This window comes from Limanda limanda, chromosome 1 (genome assembly GCF_963576545.1).
Source record: "Limanda limanda chromosome 1, fLimLim1.1, whole genome shotgun sequence".
In the NCBI taxonomy this organism is placed as follows: Eukaryota; Metazoa; Chordata; class Actinopteri; order Pleuronectiformes; family Pleuronectidae; genus Limanda; species Limanda limanda.
This window is the reverse complement of record NC_083636.1, coordinates 38,934,617-38,954,345: the sequence shown is the minus strand read 5'-3', so window position 1 is coordinate 38,954,345 and position 19,729 is coordinate 38,934,617. Positions and strand designations below refer to the sequence as shown.

At 41.5% G+C, this 19,729-nt stretch overlaps 2 protein-coding genes across 2 annotated transcripts; one reads left to right on the top strand and one right to left on the bottom strand.

The window, feature by feature from the left end:
- Nucleotides 1-1,138: 1,138 nt before the first annotated feature.
- Nucleotides 1,139-12,865, bottom strand: dera (deoxyribose-phosphate aldolase (putative)). The gene is made up of 9 exons (XM_061072881.1): nt 12,745-12,865; nt 11,490-11,587; nt 10,204-10,351; nt 9,831-9,926; nt 9,542-9,676; nt 5,634-5,762; nt 3,357-3,469; nt 1,841-1,990; nt 1,139-1,703 (listed from the first exon to the last, which is right to left on the bottom strand). Exons 1-9 carry the CDS (start codon nt 12,773-12,775, stop codon nt 1,647-1,649), a joined length of 957 nt encoding a protein of 318 aa, XP_060928864.1. The 5' UTR covers nt 12,776-12,865; the 3' UTR covers nt 1,139-1,646.
- A 2,036-nt stretch (nt 12,866-14,901) lies between these two features.
- LOC133011441 (ubiquitin-conjugating enzyme E2 L3-like) lies at nt 14,902-15,366 on the top strand. The gene has a single exon (XM_061079176.1). The coding sequence runs from the start codon at nt 14,902-14,904 to the stop codon at nt 15,364-15,366; it is 465 nt and encodes a 154-aa protein (XP_060935159.1).
- Nucleotides 15,367-19,729: the final 4,363 nt, after the last annotated feature.

Here is a 19,729-nt window from a genome sequence, read left to right as displayed (position 1 = left end):
GACTACAGAAGCTCACTCCATCATTCCTGGTTACACACCTCACACAGGGGGGAGGGGTTCTTGTTATCTCCCAAGAGGAAACAAAAAGGAGAAACTATTTGGTTTGCATCATTCTTCACACCATAGGATGTTTCATTCTACATAGACCTTAAACATTAAAACTTAGTAGCAAGACAACAAGGTTAGCATTGGTATAAGTCTAGTTACAGGTGGATTCGGCTAACAACGTGGATCCTTAATTCAACACTTAATTTTGTTGCCTCTGCAGTGGTCATTTCTGTCTTGTACAAAGCCCAGATATGAGAATGGACTGCATGGATGTTTTACAAAAATGAGGCCAGACCCCACCCCCTTCAAAGTAAAAGCAAAATTATCTTTTTCCCAAAAAGATCTCTGTAATTTCAGGTAGTTAACACACTGTTGGGCAGGGTTTGTGCATGCAGGCAGTTGAGTTAGTGACAGACAGGTACGCCAGCCAATCATGTTATTCTGCATGTATTGTGCGGAGTACCGTTCAAAGTTCTGTATTTGACTTTGACAAACCACCACCTACAGTTCGTAAGCGCGCATGGCCCCATTCCCAGCCCTTCCACCAGCACCCCGCAGCCAACCTTCTCCCAGGAGTTTTTCATCTAATCCCACGTTTTTCCCCCAAGCTGAGAGCTCACACTTCCTTCCTTCCACAATTAATTTACTCATTTATCCTCTGTTCCAGTCAAGGTCAAGGCCTGTGATTTCTTAATTAAAGAAGGAAAGCAAGAAGAAAGTTTTCCGTCTTCAAATGAAGCCTGAAAATTTGTGAGCTGTTCAATCAGATCTTTTAAACTCACTTAACCCCTGATTAATCCCCAGCGCTCCTCAGTTGGACGAGCTTCCTGCTCATGAAATTAAGAGCAAAGGAAGCCTTGATAACAGATTCAGCGCACATTGCCGGTGATAGGTCGGAGACTTGACAAGTGTATGCAAAAATCAGACAGGCGGTGTGGACCAGAGGCTTCGCGGATGGGATCGAAGCTCTGCTGGCGTCTTTCCAGGGTTGATGTACATGGAGAAAGGAAACACTCTGTGCAATCTCTATGCAATCCAATGTGTCAATTAGTTTTTGTATTTGGAAGAACAAAGGCGTGGGAGACACATGTCCACATATATTATCTTTTATTTCCAGGGCCGTAGTTTATATTTTAAGACTTTAAGGAAATAAAAGACAAAATCAAATTGATAAACGTTCTTTGAACTTGTTTTAAACATTGACTGTATATGAAGATGACGTGACAACCATGACTCCTCCTTGTAAGCAGATGGGACATGGACCAAACGCAAAAGTCAAAAAACATGTCAAATAAATGTTTCTAAAAGATGTTTTTTGTCATTTCAGGCAGTTCTTATCACGCTGAGGTTGACTCATGATTGGTGGAGTGTTTGCATCAGTGAGACATTGAGACAGTAGATCACTTCCATCCAATGATCACTACACACAGACTCTGTTTCCCAGTGATTGAAGGAAGTGGAGACAGTTCCATCTTTATTTACAGTCTATGGTGTAAATTTTTAATTGATGAGTCAGTGTGTTGCCTGGGCAACCACCAACAGGCTTGTGTGGCAGGTCTGAGGTTTGGATTGGTCATTGAAGAAGGAAGACCACAGCTTCAGGCCATAGGCAGCTCGTGATAGGCTGCATACTGTCCAGACACGTGATGATAGATCTGCACAAACAAGAACAAATGTAGCAAAACAAAGTTTCACAAGGTTCTCTCTAAAATGTCAAATTGTAACTTATAATTCCACAGTCATGTTTTGAGGAAAAAATAAGATATGATGTGTACTATGTGTACATCCTCACCTGTCTCTCAATATCAGCCAACAGGCTACTGGCTCCCAGGCGGAACAGGTGAGGACACAGCCAATCGTTGCCGAGCTCCTCTTTCATCAGACTGAACCACACCAGAGACTCCTGAGCCGTGCGGATCCCCCCTGCCGGCTTAAAGCCCACCTGAGAGAACACAAGGACACAACCTTCACTTAAAGCTTGATTACACTCTAAACCTAAAGGGTTTAGTGGCTTTAATAGTTAAACTGCTCTATAGAAACGAGTCAAGCCTCTAAAATGATTATTAAAATTATTGATCAAGTATATATGTGAAGGTTTGGCGAGCCATGGGAAGAAAACAGGCTAAAGGACACAATAATGCACACAAATTGTTGTGTGTAGTTTGCCAGAGAACAAAAACAAGGATGTTCCTCTATAACGTGACAGAACAAAAGAATCCCTGACAAACACTCTCCAATGCAACACTGTCAGATGTTAAACTGCAGCAGGAGGAGCCGTCACACTGTGTTCTCTACCAACTGGAACGGTTTGCTCAGACCAAATAAGGAGCAAGTTTATGCCTCAGTTTCTCGGGTAAAGCCCAAGAGACTGTTTTCTGAAGAAAATTGTATTTAATTTCGAAGAATGAAGGAAATATATTAACAAAATAATTGGCAATAATTCCCAAGTTGTCATTAATCAAACCCTTAGGACACAATTAAGGCTGGAAACAGAATACAACCAAATAGAACGTGAAGAAAATATTGTTTTATGTAAACATAAATACACACAACACACAGCATACATATTCAAATCGGTTTTGGTTGGCCAGCGCAAATATGCGGCTATATGTTTCTTGCATTGATTTTATATGTACTGTAGGAGGGGGCATTGCTTTCAGCCGACAGCAGAACAATAGGAACATGATTATGCCTCATTCTGAGATGTTATTTATATAAACACTGGCTACTAAAGGAGATCACTGTATATTGTGATTTATGTTTCACTGCTGAAATGAAGTATCAACACATTATCCTGTTTGATGAAGGAAAAGCTTTCTACGTCTGCAAACAACACACAAGCCACTGTCTGGCTGGGAGTAAAGTGGAGTTCCTATTGTGTTAACAAGTAGAATACAACTGTGTGTGTTGATATCAAGCTGTATATGGTTATTATGGTTTTTGTCCCATACCTCACATCCCATAATGGCTAATGGTGGAATTTTGCAGGAGTGACTTGCACAACAAGAGCAAAGCTTTTATAATGTGTTTTAGCACAACATTAAATGTCGTTGTGTAAAGGTCTGAGTAGAGTTTTGGTCTTGGTCTCTTCCGATGTTGGCGTCTCCATTTACTGAAAATGATTAACAAGTTCCTGCTCCTATGTTATAGAATCCTAGGTTAATGGAAGTAATAAATTAGACAATGCTGCTGGTAGAGGAGCCAACGTGCACGCAGCTGATCTACAATGTGCGGAACCACTTTTCTCTTCACCTCATTAACCAGGAAATATTCACGAGCCACAGAATGGCAGGAGTTAAGTACTGTACCTTGTGGCCTGTACACAAGTAGTAGTCACGGATGGCTCTCACCATCACTATGGCAACTGGGTAAGTAGCGTTGACAGACTCCTTTCCCGTGGACGTCTTGATGAAGTCCGAGCCTGTCGGATTTAAACAGGTGACATGTCGTCTTGTGATACATTCCTGCAAATATTCACTCATCATTCATCTGTCAGCATGTTTTCTATTACGCTGCCTCACAGTCAAACCTGTGAAGGAGGATTGAACATGTGACGAGCTGCTAAAGTAGGCGAGCGGAGTCAGCAGCACAGTGTCGGTGTGAGGGTGCAAACAGAGGATGGACGGGGCATTACTCTGAGAGTCTAGGCCTGGCCAGACAGGAACATATGCTTCTGCTGATGGCTAACAGAGGGCAGCTGCATGCTCATCAATAAAATCCCTTAATTTTTCCTTCCCTTCCTTCACAGCCAATTATGTTTTATCTGCTTTCCTGTTAAAAATAGAAGATGAAATGATGCTCTTTAATAGATTATCCACAAACTGCAGGCTGCAGAAGAGATGGAAAAAAATCACCCCTTCTGCCACCATGGTGTATAATGACTGTTCATTACTGAACAGAACAAGATGAACATTTTCCATTTCATTAAAGACATGTTCTATGTATTCTTCCAGTCAGGTCTTTTTTTCAGCCGCTCTCCTCTCCTCAAACTGGTATAATCCTTAAGATTCGTTATGGGGAGTCTTAATTACCAGATAATGGATAACGGTTATTAAATGCGGGTGGCGGTAATGAAGCTCTATTCATTTGCATGGGCAGGGGGATACTGGCGGGGAACAGCAGAGTAAAATAGCCTGCATCAGAGATTAATAGGTGAAATTATCATTCAATTTCAGGAATCTCATACGCAATTCATAGGAACAAGAGGAGATTAAGGAGCGAGTGTGGCGACAAAAGCAATGCATTTTAATAATGATCTCTATCAGAGCCCCTGACAATTTGGTTCTGTAATCGGCTTATTATGTGATGGCTAGTTAAGCATACCCTGTGTGTGTGTGCGCGTGCACACGTGTCGCCATTTGTAAGAGGTAAAAGAAAAAGCTGAGCAGCAGCGTCACAAACTGGCGGACAGCAGGAATTACACTCAGCCATCCAAATTCTCTGGACTATAGACCTCAGACTTTTTAAATCCTCTTTACTGCTGCATGACATGAAACAGGTACACGTTGGCAGAGCGGCAGCTTGTTGTGTAGCTGGGTCTCAAACTATGAGTCTGCATGTAACCATATTTGTAAATATGTAAAATAATCTGCAAAAGAGTACAGAGATTTGCGGCTGCATAGAGGGATCTGCAAATGTGTATTCAGAATCTGTGTGTGTGATCACATTTGTATTGAAATTTGTACATGTGCAGACAAATCTACAAAGGTGTGCATTAAAAGTGTCCACAAAGTGTAGTAATTGCACAAAAACCATGATTAAAACATAGGGCATTAGAACCTGTGTGGGCATCTTGACTGATTGACATAGAAACTCTTCTGTCACACGGCCAGCTGAAAAAAATATAGATTAAATGCTTCTTGTGAAGACAAGCTGTGAGTAACTCAGTCATTATGTGACCTTTTTTTACGAGTTCAAAGTCTGTGTGCCTTAAAGCCTTAATGTGAAATCAGTTATGGTTATTCCTCAAATCTTTCATGGAGGTCGTTTGTGTGCATTATATTATTTAAAAGATGTTTTGTCAGACAGGAGCTTCTATAACGTCCCACTCAAACTACACGTGTTTGATAAAAAGGCATATTTTGAGTGAAACAAACACCAACAGCATGGCTGAGTTTTGCCACCTTAAAACTGTAGTCAACAAATACCCATTTGAAAACAAGGGATTCAAATGGCCGATGTGATGTCAAAAATCAAATGAACCGATGTTGTCAAATTGTGGGCGGAGCTCAGTGAGGGTGGTGAGACAAGGGCAGGGGCGGGTCCCATATAATCACGTTAACAGATCCAAGTCACCAAATGAGGAAGGAAGGTGTAGAGTTGCATTCACGCTATTGTAAAGCCATGAGGGAAATTTCTGTTTCGAATATGTAAATGTGAGCAACAAAGAAGAGTTTTAGTGGCTGTAATAAACAACTAGCGAGTGACTTTAATCTTTCTCGTGTTGAATATTTCTCTCCAGAAAGAAACAAATTAAACATATTTACTAAAATGTTGAAACGTTAATTGCCAACAAATGAACACTTTCTTCATAAAGTGTGACTGTTAGTCTGAAACCTGTGAGAGCAGGGTGTGAGGACACTGACCAGCCATCATGGCCACCATGCTGGCCTTGTAGACGTTGGTGTAGGTGCCAAGCTCGCCAATAGCCAGAATGGATTTCATGTGGGCGTCGCCACAGGCTTCTCGGAACTGACGGATCTCATCATACATGGCTGTGGAGGGAGACAGGAAACGTGTTGATGATCAAAAAACTAAAGTATTCAACCACCAAAGAAAGCACAACACACACAACAGTAAAGTGAGGACAGTTTTTTAAACAATTAAAGGAATACAGACATTTAAAAAAAGTTTCAGTTGTGATCATTTGAGAAATATAAAAAAAAATTGTTAACTTCTATTTCACAGACACTTCTTGTTTTATGAGCTGTAGCTACCCCCCCAACATGTTCTCCCAGCTTGTGGATCATGAGCATAGTCGTAAAGGTCTGCTGATGGCCCCATCTGCCCCTGGTGGGCTCTTTGACTCACTGCTCCAGGAAGCAGTCATCCACTTTCCCTCTGACTTGTGAAAAAGGACACGGCGAGAACAGACAGTTCTGTGCGTCATCACAGACTGTGTACGTTTCTTGCCAGCTACCTCCACTAGCAGTCATTCAGCCTGTTCCACAACCACCCCTCCCCAATAGCCAACATCCCCCGTCTGTGCCTCAAGAAACCTGCCAGCTAAACCAACCAGCAAGGAGAAGCGCCAAAGATGGGACGCGGTGGATGTGTGTTTCTCTGCATAAATTGCAGCGCACAACTGCTCTTTCATGAGACAACCGCTTCCCTAACAATTGGTTCTTTGGTGCTTTCCTCTTCTCTGAGTGTTTTGCAACGGTTCCTGCTAATGTACACGTTGGCTCCACAGCACTTGCACGCTCCGTCAACTGTCGAGTCAGTTTCCGCTCACTCCCACACTGTCACAAGCAAAACAGATTTTCAGACTCAAGAGTACACAACAGCCTGTCCAAACTCCTGACAGTTCACCCATCTGTACATTTTATAGGTGGGTTCCCTCTTTGGCATGATTCAGATTCTGAAAATGATATCATGATTGATGTGCATGCCCCCACCTCACGCCGTGCCATAGGCTTTTAACCTCTGCCCTCCCAAAGGGCTGCGTTGAGCAAGCACCAGCCCATGCAGCAGCACAGAGGGCTCCTCAGTGTCTGTCACTAACGTCCACACAGGTTCAGATGTGTGCTCGCCCTCTTACTCATTGTAACAAAGTCTGCTGGCCATGAACAATTGGAGGGCAAAATTAATTTTTTTAAAAGGGCTACAGTCCTGCCTCTCTCCCTCGGGTTCTGGTTTTCAAAAGAATGTTGTAATACAATCCGTCTCTCTTCAACAGATCCTCAAGGAAAAGACAGGTTCACTTGCTCATCAACAGTCGGTTCACATCCACTCACCAACAAGGACCTTACTTGCATGTGGCCATCATCCCTTAACACAGGAAATTCTTGTGTTGTATATTCAGCACAAGAGTTCAGTATCAGTGAAACGGTTTTTCCGTCAGTTGCCCTGTGGACATTCTCCAAATGTGAGGAAATGGCCCTGGAGCCATTACCCAGGAAGGACATCAGAGTTTTATTTCATCTGGACATCCTGATTCTGATGGCCTCCTCCAGAGAAACAGCTCACCGCTGCCATTCTAAGTTGATAAATGAGAGCAAAACCGTCCCCCGTGAGACTGGAGGCACATCTCCCCTCACACACAAGTGATGGGTCAGCCACTCTCATGGTTCCTATGGGTCTTCTTCTCATGACAAATCTCCAGAGGTGATTTGGCTTCTCCGTCAAGTGGGAAAACCCCACTTATCCTGTCCATGAGGGTTCCCTATGGAAGAGCTACTTCACACATACCAGTATCTACACAGGTGCTGCTAAGGTGGTATGGTATGTGTCTACTGGAAACGGCCAGGAGACTATTGCTGTGGGATCACGCAAATCTGTGCTCCATCAAAACAGGGTACATTGTTATTGTTGGGCGAGATGTGGCAACCCCCCATGATGCAAAGTCGTTCCCCCCCTACAATAATTTGATCCAGCATTTCTACACTGAAAGGCCGGCGCCAGGCCCCCGAACAGGAACACTTGGGAGGGCATAGGTTTGCCACCTGCAGCAAAATGAAAACCCCTTACGCAGCAAAATGGCCTGCCTTTCAGCAATATTGTGGTGGGGGTATGATATGGGATCCATGACTTTAACTCAGGAACTGACTCTGCTCCAGCCGTTATCTGGCTTCGTCCATGATGGAAACCTTAGCTCTGGGCATCTCATCCAGCATGAAGGTTTCGGACAAAGAAGTGTCTCTGAGCATCCACGATTTAAACATTTAAAAAAGTAAGTACAAGTAAGAAAACGGAAACCTGTGATGCACAGTGGGAATTACCCCTGGCTCTTCCCCCTCCAGGGACCAAAAAAGCAAATCACTCAAGTTTCTTCCTTTAAAATAGCTGCTTCTCTTTGCCCCAAAACTCAGGTAAAGAAGTAAGTGAATTACAATATACAACAAAACTGCCATTCTTTCTTTTTGTTTTCAACAGTGTGAATGCACAGCCTTATTTTTGATCATAGATTCAATCCTCCTGGGCATGGCTGATACCAGATTTAAACAAATCTGTGGAGAGACGTTCATTCTTCACAGATGATTCTTTTCAGCTCCTCTTTGCTGGAGGGGTTTTGTTACTTTCACTTTAAAGTATTTCAATTGTGTTCAAGTGGATTCAAGTCCATCAAATTCTTTGCCGAGCGATAGTTTTCACTTTTTTTTCTTTTTACAAACTCTTCACTGTTTTGTTTTTTTTTGCAGTGTTTGGGAAAATAGTCAACTTAGAAAATTCCTTTTCTGTCATGCCTCTTGAGACTGGGGGGGGCATCTTTTCAATGAATATTATGAATTGTTTCTCACTCATGAAATCCAGCCTAATCATTGCTGTGGTGTCCTGACCGGGTCCACGCCAAACACTCAGGACTGCATCTGATTATTTCGTTTTCATCCAACCCAAGGAAGTTCTGCCAATGTTCACCGGGCTTCTTTTCACGTTCTTCGGCAAAAGTTGAATCTTGTGCAGCTTCGTATGCAATGTTTTCCACGCACTGTCTCATTATGTGACACACAGAGCAGCCCTCAGGCAGACCCAACAGCAGTCTGAGCATTACAGAGAGCATTCCCAAGGGAAGCCTCTGACAAAACAGCAGCTTTCTCTGGTTGTGTGAGAAAGGACCACCGACATGGCAGTCATGCTCACTCTACGAGAGCCTTGTCCTCCTCCACAGCTCTTTTCATCTGTGCAGCAGCATCACAGACTTCCCCGTCTCTTTTAATCCATCCCTACCTGTGTGACATGTCTGGGTTTTCTTTAACTCAGCCCGTGTTGAGTGAGCCAGACACTGTCAGCTCAAGGCACATCACAAACACACATTTTCATAGAGAGGTTAATATGTATGCATGCAGGCTGTCAGACTTGTTTGTGGGACCCAAAGGTCTGTTACTGTGCCTGTTTGATAGACTGTATATAAAGACAGTTAACATGACAGCTCCCAAAAAAGTAAAGCCAAAACATCTGGAACTCCCCCTGGTGGCTGGCAGCTGTACAGGTGATTAACACCTCCTTTGTGTCTTGGGACATAGACCAAATCAAAAGGTAATACAGATGTATCCTATCACACATATTATCTCCAAGTGTTAATGTTTCTGATTAGTCACTTATCACAGTGCTATATTATCACATTTGATTTAGCTTTTTGATAAGTAGCCAATTGTTTTAATTTGTAATGCTAAATTTGAACAGAAGCCCCCCAGGAGAGGCAGGAATGGTTGTCAGTATTGAGGACCCAGTCACATAGAATTTGAAAGTTTTTTTAACTACACTTTTTATCCTGAAGCAGATGTTTTTTGTGCTTGACTTTCTGTGTCTTTCACGTCATGTGATCTCAGCGTACCTTCCCACTGTCCTGTAAGGGCGAGCGTCCTGTTGATGACAATGTCGATTTCGGCGGCACCGTCAGCCACTGCCATACGGACTTCCTGCAGCCGGGTCTCCAGTGGAGTTTGACCAGCAGGGAAACCAGTGGCCACTGGGAGAGGAGGAAGAACATACCATCAATGAGAATCAAGTGAAGTGTTACTCTGTTACTACTAAAGGTACACAGCACACACACAGTCACATTCCTGATCAACTCACCCACTCATTTCTTTCCTGCAGTAAAAAGTCATTTTCAGGAGACTTACCTGAAGCAACAGGGAGGCTAGAGTTGGCTGCCTTTAGTGATGCAACAGCGTCAGCCACACGGGACGGATACACACACACCGCTGCTGTGGTCACTCCTGACACACAACACAGACAACAGAGCAGGGAAGAAGAAACCATCATAAACTGGTCTGTGTCGCCCTCTGCAGGTTGAATTCTGGTCTGAACAAATGTCTTTTAATGGGCTCCAGAGCTGCTGAAGAGGAAGGTTCACTGTTCACTGTCACCATTAAGGATTATCATTAATCAAAGAGATTTTTTGTTTTTAAACCATTCTTAATGCAAGTAAAATATCACAGTATGTTGATAGTTGCAGTGACTGAACCCTGGGCTGTATGTGGAGCTGGAGCAGACCTTTGTCGTGCATATCCATCTTCCGCAGCAGGTCCTGTCTGATTGGCTGGATGGCTTTCAGACACAGCCGGTGGACATTGGACGGTGTGTCGTCTCCAGCCAGAGTCGTCAGGTCAATACATGTTACAGCCTTCAGCAGCCAGGCGGCCTGAACCACACACAAAGAACAACGATGGCAAAATTAAGTGGCCAGAGAATTTTTTTTTAGCTAGGAACAAGTCATTTGTTAATGATATGTAGCTATTTAATTGTTTTTTCCCCTTCCCTTATATTGTAATTATTGCATTTGGAAGCCAACATATGTGCAAATAGTTGGTTCACATTACTGAAGCTTTGTCAAACAGACAGTGTGGACATTAGTGTGAAATCTGTATTCATGTCTGTGCAACAAGTTTTTTACTCTTGTGGTATCATTCTCCAAAATAGCATTATCTGAGAGAGAACATTGTGGATGATGTTTCAAGTTTATGTGCTGGATCAGACAGAGATTAATCTGTCAAGATTTTCAAGAAAGCTTTATAAATCTTAAAATACATCAGTAATACAATATTATGATAAGAGTATTAAGGCTGCAAATAACTGAGAGTATATTTCAAGAATAAAGTCACAATATTACAAGATGTTGTACAAGAATAAGGTCATACATTTAAAAGAATACATTTGTTTTATGATAATAAAGTCATGATTTTAGGCTGTGATATTTTAGAGAAGAAATATCAGATCAGACTGTCACCTGCATCTTGTTAAGATATACCTTAGTCTTGATTTAAAAAATAACAAAATACCACATAATCCTAGAAAAGATTGTGTAAGAAACTGTCTCTTCTGAAGAAAGAACCACAGACTTGGAGTAAATTACCTCTTTTGTGGACAAGGAAATGTTTAGTAGTGATTGACTGGGAGGTTATCGTTGGTCACATAATAAGATCCACAAGATCCAGAAGTAGTGGAACTCCAGTGAGCATGGGTTCTACTTGCTGATTAATTCCAAAGTAATATTTATTTTCTTTATTCCTAAAGTATAACATTTTCTCATTAAATTACAATTTTATGCTCATGACATTATTTTCTAAATGTCTTCTTTAAAATGGCCCTAAAACTCCAGTGTACAATATCAATTACATTCATTGTCTATTGACCATGTTTTCAGAGAATGCTTTTTCTTTTGGTGTTCCCAGTTGCACAGAATAGATACAACTACACAGACAGCATTATACAGGTAGACACGTCTAAATCCACGTTAAAGGTCATCATTTGTCATCGTAGTGGCAGAAGGAGAAAACTACCTGCCACTGTTTCTTGAGCAGCTTATGTCCTTGGATCTGCTGCACTCTCTTCAGGACGGCCTGCGTGTTCACCCTCACTTTGGATATCCACTCCAGGTCTGCAGCCCGTTAGCAAAAAAAACAAAACATTCATCATTGTGTTTATTTGAGATCTTTTTTGAAGTTTTCTTTGCTTGCTCTCGTCGTGGTGTGAAAGTTTATGCTTAAACATTTGTGACACCTTTGAACTTTCTGTCTTGCTACATCCAATAGAGACGCACCTTGACAGTGTTAGCCTAGCTCAGCACAAAACCCCATAAAAAAAAGGATCAGAGGGAGAAGCATATTCTGTTTTATTGTGCTCTTTTTCTTTCTCTTGTATGATTTAGTTTTGGTTTGTTTTTTGCATCTCCCAGGGATATTTTCGTTTTTCTGTTGTACCTTTTTGCTTCTTCAGTATTGCTTTTTTGTTGGACCTTGCTATATAACCTGGCTGTAATTCAATGTTTTGTGAAGTTATTGATGTCTGCTACTCATCAGTGTGATGGCTATTTTGATCTTTTATCTGTTGATATCATCATTTATGCACTTTATTCCCCTTCTGTTGTACTCTACAAAGTAACGGTATACTTATTATTATGAAATTGAAAGACACTTATGAGGGGAAAAGTGTGGGATTATACAGTGAAATGAGGCATCAGACATATGTTAATAGAAATGAGCCCAGCTGCTGATGACATTTATGAACCTCGTGTATGTCAGAGTTCGTTTTACTGAACTTAACCAACACTGCATCGTGGGAGAACCATGTTTACCAGGTCAGCTGACCAGAGAGGGATGGACTGTCATGAGTTCTCAATTACACTGACGTGGAGTCTCTGACTGTACACTGCATCACATATAACACTATCTATGGTGCAGTAGTTACTGAGAGAATCTTGTGTTTTTCCACAAGTTGTGTTTAACCCAGCGGAGCCAGTTTGTCATGTGTATTTGAGCTGATGATAAAGTGACAGTGCTCAGCAGGTCAGTTACCTCCAACACGTTACTGATTAAACTGAGTTCAGACTCCGCTGTCTCTCCTGGATCTAGTTTACTGATTCACCGGCGTAAGGACACAGGTGGCGAAACACTTACTGCACTTATCCATGAGTCACGTGATGTGAAAATGAACAGTTGAGGTAAAAAAATGTATTCCACTACACGTGTTGTTAATAACGAGCTGAGATGCAGACACAGATACACGGAGGTGTACATGTGACATATTGTGACTCACCGAGCTTCATGCCGGGGTTCCTGGCAGACATGTTGAGGAGCAGAGTTCGATGCCGAGCACAAACTAACAGAGCAACAGCAGCAGAGGACGCAGCGGACCTGTCAACACGGTACTTCCTGACTACAAGACGGAAACGCGGGCTGCGGGCGGAAGTGGGATCTCTCCGCAGTAAAAGCCTATTTTTTTAACCTTCAATTTGATCAGTTTGTTCATATTATATGAAATTATATAATATGATACTATAAAAAATATATATTGTATAAAATATATATAACAGTGAAGGTATTTTGTTACCCTCAATTGTATCACTTTGTTATTATATTATCTCAGTGTAAATCTTTTTTACCCTCAACATTATAACTTTGTCAACATATCATAACATATCAAATACATTTCCATAATTTTGTTGGGGTCAAAAAAATGATTCACCAATTTATTAATTTCTATATATTCCTGCTTTTAGGAAACATTACTTTTGACAAGAGACTTGTAAATACAGAGGAGCATACCAAATATTTCCACATAAGTTAGCAGCAGATACTGTACATAGGATCATCCAAAAAGAGGTTTGTTTGTGTTATCTGATGTGGAGAGAGTGGCAGAATTTATATATTGCTATAGTGATACATCCATTTGTCCATTTTTACAAATAAACTGACAGAGATAACCTGTTCTATTATAGTGGTACACTGTTAACAATGAGAAAATCATAGTGATATATCTTCTGGTATTTTCTTCTTGACCTATGTATTTCTCAATAATTATGAACGTGAATGGGTGAATAGCAATAAAATTTGAAATGATTGACTGATTTGTTTCATATCATCTTTCAAGTAGCTAGAGTGGGAAAATTGAGCACAATGGTTTTTAGCTGCTGTATGTGACTATTATTACACATTTTTTTCTACAGCATTGACATTAAAAGCTACACCACACACATGCCCACAACATAATATGCTCATCAGATTTTACAGTTTCTCAGTTTACATTGGCCTTGTAAATGTATAATTATTTTTGCTGGCCTGCATTCCACTAATAATATAAGTTAGTCATTTTATTCAATCAATAATATCCTTAACAGTTGAAATTGCAGTCCGTTTTGTGCCTTTTTACTGAGCACAAATCACTTAACAGATCATATAAAAAAGTACAGAAATCAACATGAACCAGCAACATCTGATCGAATCTGCTAATGCCTGTTTGAATTTGAACCCGTCTCTAGACCCGACTCTATATCTGCTTTCAGCCAAGCCCAGGTTGCATCATTTTTATCTAATGCAGTTGTGCATTCAAAATGGCGGGGAAATGGTATTCTGTTAAGCATTAATATCACTTACAATAAGTGTTGATATATGTGTGCGCAGACCGTCCAACTCAAGCAAGTGTCAATTCCTCAAATTAGTAAAACTAATGTAAAACTCAGACATCATAATAAATACAGAAAACTCTGTCTCTCTGTCCGTCCGTCCGTCCGTCCGTCCGTCCGTCCGTCCGTCCGTCCGTCCGTCCGTCTGTCCGTCTGTCTGTCTGTCTGTCTGTCTGTCTGTCTGTCTGTGTGTCCTTCAATGACCGATCATGCGATTGGTGTCTAACACCCGTCAGGTTTGTTGATGGAGGCCTGTAAAAGTAAAGTGTTGGCAAATGACGACGTCTGTAGGAGTTATAAAGATTTAATCATAATAATAATAATAATATTAATGATAATAATAAATATAACTACTAATAATATTAATATGACTAATCTACTACTACTATAATAAATGTATCTATGGATATATTGGTACCGAACATACTGTTGTGATGTAAAATTCTAGATCCTCTATACTCTTCATAGGTGTTTTCAGTCAATACCTGTATTGACCTTATTAGTTTGTCCCATGTCTCATCCGCCACCGCTGCTGTATACTTATTGACCTTAGACAATAAGTATACAGATGAGGAAGAGTACACTTATTGTCTAAGGTCAATACCTGTGTATGAAAGGAGAAAAGTCATTGCCTGGTCGGCACTAGGCGGGGAGAGTATAATAGTTCTAACCCTTTTTTTACAAGTTCTGAATCATCAACCAACTTGTCCACGTACTGCAACAGGTGATATTACAGAGTACAGACGAAACCGAGAAGCAGAAGAAGACGACGACGACTGATTGGTGGCATAATGGCTGCGACCAGGAGACTAACAGTGGAGCTCGCTGAAATCAGAAAATCTGGACTGAGGCATTTCCGCAACATTCAGGTCGACGAATCAAATATCTTTAGCTGGCAAGGGCTAATTGTTCCTGATTGTCCTCCATATGACAAAGGAGCATTTCTCATTGAGATCATCTTCCCTGCCGAGTATCCCTTCAAGCCACCCAAGGTCACTTTCAAGACAAAGATCTACCATCCCAATATTGACGAGAAGGGTCAGATCTGCCTGCCTATCGTCAGTGTGCAGAACTGGAAACCAGACACAACAACCATCCAAGTGATCAATAATCTCATTGCTCTGGTGAGCGTCCCCGAGCCCGAGCACTCGCTGAGGTTAGACCTGGCAGAGGAATACGCTGAAGACCAGGGTAAATTCATGAAGAATGCCGAGGAATTCACAAAGAAACACAGTGAAGAGCGACCTACAGACTAACGTCACCACACTGACACTCACGGCTGTTGGCCTCCTTTCTTTTTCCTACTGTGTGAAACTTTCTCAAAACATATACTTAACAAGACATAGATTCCTTTGATCTATGACCACTGTCACTACAGGAGTGGAGTTGTTTGTTAGGGCTCAGCATCAAAGGATTCATGGTCCATGTATGTCCGCATTACAGAACATCGTGTTTTAATGGCGTGTAATCAAACTTTGACGCCACGCCAAGGTCACACAGTGTGACAAAAAATCGATCTTTGAATAACTTCGTATCTCCATCTTGTTGTGATGACACACATCTCAATTTGAAGTTGATCTGATGAAAGCCCTGGTACCTCAAAGTAAAAATGTGGACTATGGCCAAAATGGCCACTAAATGCATAATATCAGGCTTCCTGTTGCTTTTTTCCAATTGCACCTCCAGTCTTTTTTGTTTGTCTGGTCAATGTGAACACGTTCCGGGGGTCTTGGGGGTACCGTTGAGCTATTTTGCGACGCCCATTGAAAATACTCCAGAATACGTAAATTTCCACCATTTTCTAACTTTCTGCAAATTTTGGTAAGAATATCAGCATGTTAAGTCTTCAAAAAGCCAATTTGTTTGCCTGAAAAAGAAAAAAAAAAAGTGCCTGTCAGTGCTCGGGCCCTAATAATGAGGAAAAGAAAAAGAAGAAGAAGAAGAAGATAGGAGGGGACTAAGATGGGAAGAGGGAGAGGTCTAATGTTCAAGTTAAAGGGCCATGATGTACTGACAGGCTTCCTCCCTGCAGGACTGGACCACAGTGTACGTTCACATGTTTGAGTAATTGTTACATACCAGACTTATGCACAGGCACATATCGGATCTGCGGCAGGGAGAGGCCCGGCCTGAGCTGAATCCTGCCCCGTTACCATGGAGCTGCTGCATAATATTATGGAGACATATGTGAGGGAGGCCTTGCATTGTTGTGTAGTCCTTGTGAAAAAAAACTTAAAGCAAGCAGCCACAGTATTTATTTTCAGCTTTGCCTGGTGGTGACTGTGCCGGAGAAGAGGTGAAACAATCAGTGAAGAAAGCTTATGTTTAACTGTGTGGTTGACATTAAACAGACTGTAAGAAAACAGCATTTATTGTAAGTATAGTCATTCGCACAAGTGCAGTCTTATAATACATTCAACCAAACTTGTCAAACATAAAAAAATTATATTATTCATAAATAGATTTAATTTATATAATTAGCTACAATAGCTGTTTTTTAAGTATAAGCTTAAAAATAAGTTCCCTGTCTGACAAGAAATGATTCACACAGGCACATGTGACGTTTTATCAACACATGTATTGTGCACAATAAAAGGACCCTTGATTAGACAACTGATTGTGTAATTGTGTTTGCATTGTTTACTGTCGTACCAATGATGATGTTCCTGACTCTCCACTAGATGTCAGTGCAGAGCTGGATTTTGTCAAAAAGCACTGCAGCTTTTAATGCTTTTAATGTTAGTTACTCTGGATGATTTGAGAAATGAGACTCAAAAACCAGACTTATGTCCTGATTTACATTTTAATGCACAGATATTTGACCATGCAACCAAAACGTGGTCCAAACACCTGGAAACACCAGTGTGTCAGACTGAATTCGGGGGAAAGGTGTCTAAAAATAAAGAACAATAACATTTCCAGTCTTAAAAACATGCTTGTTTGAAGTGATAAGGTGTGTGAATCTGAATGAGCTGAATGTGTTTTTATTACAAATCACCTTTTGTAGAATTTTCCCACAGTTTTTCTTCTCTGTTGGGTTTCAGGGCTTTTGACGATTCCCCCCCAAAAAATTATCTAAGCACAAGACTGGGAGTGATTTATGAGTTATGTCTTGCAGAGGAATAGTTTTGCGGTGTAGATAAAGAGCTTCCCCGGTGAAAAACAGTGAACACTTCCTGGTGTCCCGTGAGTTTGGTCATGACACTGCCGAGGGGGAATTCCCCCGAAAGCAGCTTCAGGTTACCACTGAAGTTTTTTTCCTGCCAACAGAAATCTTTGTCTACCATCGCTGAGCATCTTGGTGCAAACCAAACACATTTTCCACAAATCCACAGAGAATGAGTTTTTCCCTTTTTGTCTTATTTGAACTGCAGCTGCCTGAGGATTTGCAGATGCCGAATTTGCATAGCTTTGATTCTCAGAGAATTGTGAATGGTGGGCCACTTAGGAGTGGTTCTGAGTGGCAAGTGGAAGGGGAGGGAGTGTGTGTTTGTGTGTGTGTGTGGTGGGGGGGTTCTTTGCTGTTGTGGTTCGGTCAGCCTTCCGAGTCTGTGCTTCATTAAACTGAGGTCATGCTCAAAGGCGAGGGCAAGGGGGGAGGAGGAGGAGGAGGAGGAGGAGGAGGAGGAGGAGGAGGAGGAGGAGGAGGAGGAGGAGGAGGAGGAGGAGGAGGAGGTCCACTGTAAGAAGTGAAGCAGGGGGCAACGTGAGGCCCAAATTAATCACAGGAGTGGGGAGAGAGGAGAGGAGGATGTGGGGGGGGCGCGGTTGTTCTTGGGCTGTGGTGAGAGTGACAGAGGACTGAGTCAGTGAGGGAAGAGTGGAAGTGAGTCAGTGGGCTCCTGGTCTCACAGACAGAAACGATCTGACGCTGGATGAGGAGAAATATGTCTCATGCCCCTCCACACCAGAGCTCTGCTTCCACCACACACACACACACACACACACACACACACACACACACACACACACACACACACACACACACACACACACACACATCATGCTTTGATGCTCAAGTGAGACTTCTTCCTTCAACTCTATCAGCCTCTAAAATCAGATCATTCACGTCTCCCATTGAATATCATGTATACATTGATTTTCTCTCATCATAATTATTGTAACGCACTTGTGTGTGTGTGTGTGTGTAATTCTTTCTCAGTTGCAGTCCCTGCCAGGCATCAATACTAACAGAATTATCCTGAACTTGCAAACTTGCACCGGTTGCCTTTAACATTCCGCATTGATTTAAAAATGCCACTCATCACATAATAAATGGCCTCACTTCTAACTACTTTAAGGACTTATTAACCCTCATGTGCCTTGGTGTGCACTCAGATCTGTGAATGGAGCTCTGCTGGTCATTACCACATCACATCATAGGGGTGACCTTCACTTTGCTGATAGGCCGGTCTGTGGAATAGTTTACCCATAGAGATCACAAGGATTTATAATTGACATTTTTTAACTGATCATATTTTTTTTGTTTTATTAGCAAATATTTTAATCTTCTTTTTACTTTGTCAGGAAAAGTGCCTTCTACCTCGATCAACATACCTTGAGAATGTAGTTCTCCCAGCTGGGTATAGTGGCAGCACATTTGAGTGGTCATCATCAGACTAGAAAAGCGCTATATAAATACAAATCCATTTACAACATGAGAGATATAGCTTTTAGACTCATAATAGATAAAAATCATGTTGAATATGCACATTACTACAGTGAAGGACACTGACAACACATTTGATAACACCAGCTCACTCCACCAATCATCGTATATGTGAAACATAATATTTGAAGCATGTGGCAATGAACCTGCTTGTCTGTGTGTTAAAATGATTTATACTTTGACGCATTGCTCCTAGCTGGTTTACAATATATGTCTGAAATGCACTCAGAAAAGCAATATGACCTTGATGATATTTCATTGTGAAAAAATAGTTTTTCCTCAAACAGTGTTTCTGTGGCAGAAAGGCGAGGGTCCTTATTTCTCCACAGTGCATTGTCGAATCGGCCCACGCTTGATCAGAGCCCCAACCTGAACAGGTCTATGTGTCTGTATTTAGTCATAGTTATAGCACTACCTTCTGGTAACAGCAATCAAGAATTGTATGACAAATTTCATTCGTTTTGCATTAAATCTTCATGTTGTGGTCTACACTTGATGGCGTGGACTGAATGCAACAAAATTAGACGTGGTCTTGAGCATTATGACAGACACAGGAAGTGATGGTGTAATGTCCAGTTGTTGCCCCGATGGTCGCGGCTACTCAGAATGGAGCCCAAACCCTTAAACTGTAGCTAAGCTAATAACACAACAAAGTTCAAGATACATCTGCATGGTAATAGAAATAAAAACTACTCACACATCTGTTATGGATGCCATACATTTTATTGTGCTGAATAAAACACAGTGAATATCTATAAGACTTTGTTTAGGAAGCAAGCAAAATCTGTAGTGAAGTCAAGACAGTAATATTAGGTGGATAGAGGAAGCGATAAAAGTTAGACACTGAAGAAGACGTTTGAAACGATACAGGAGCAAGGCAGACGGAGAGCTGGGACATCTCTCCGCCCACTTCACAGGCTAACTACATAACATTGTATAAAGTAAGAAAA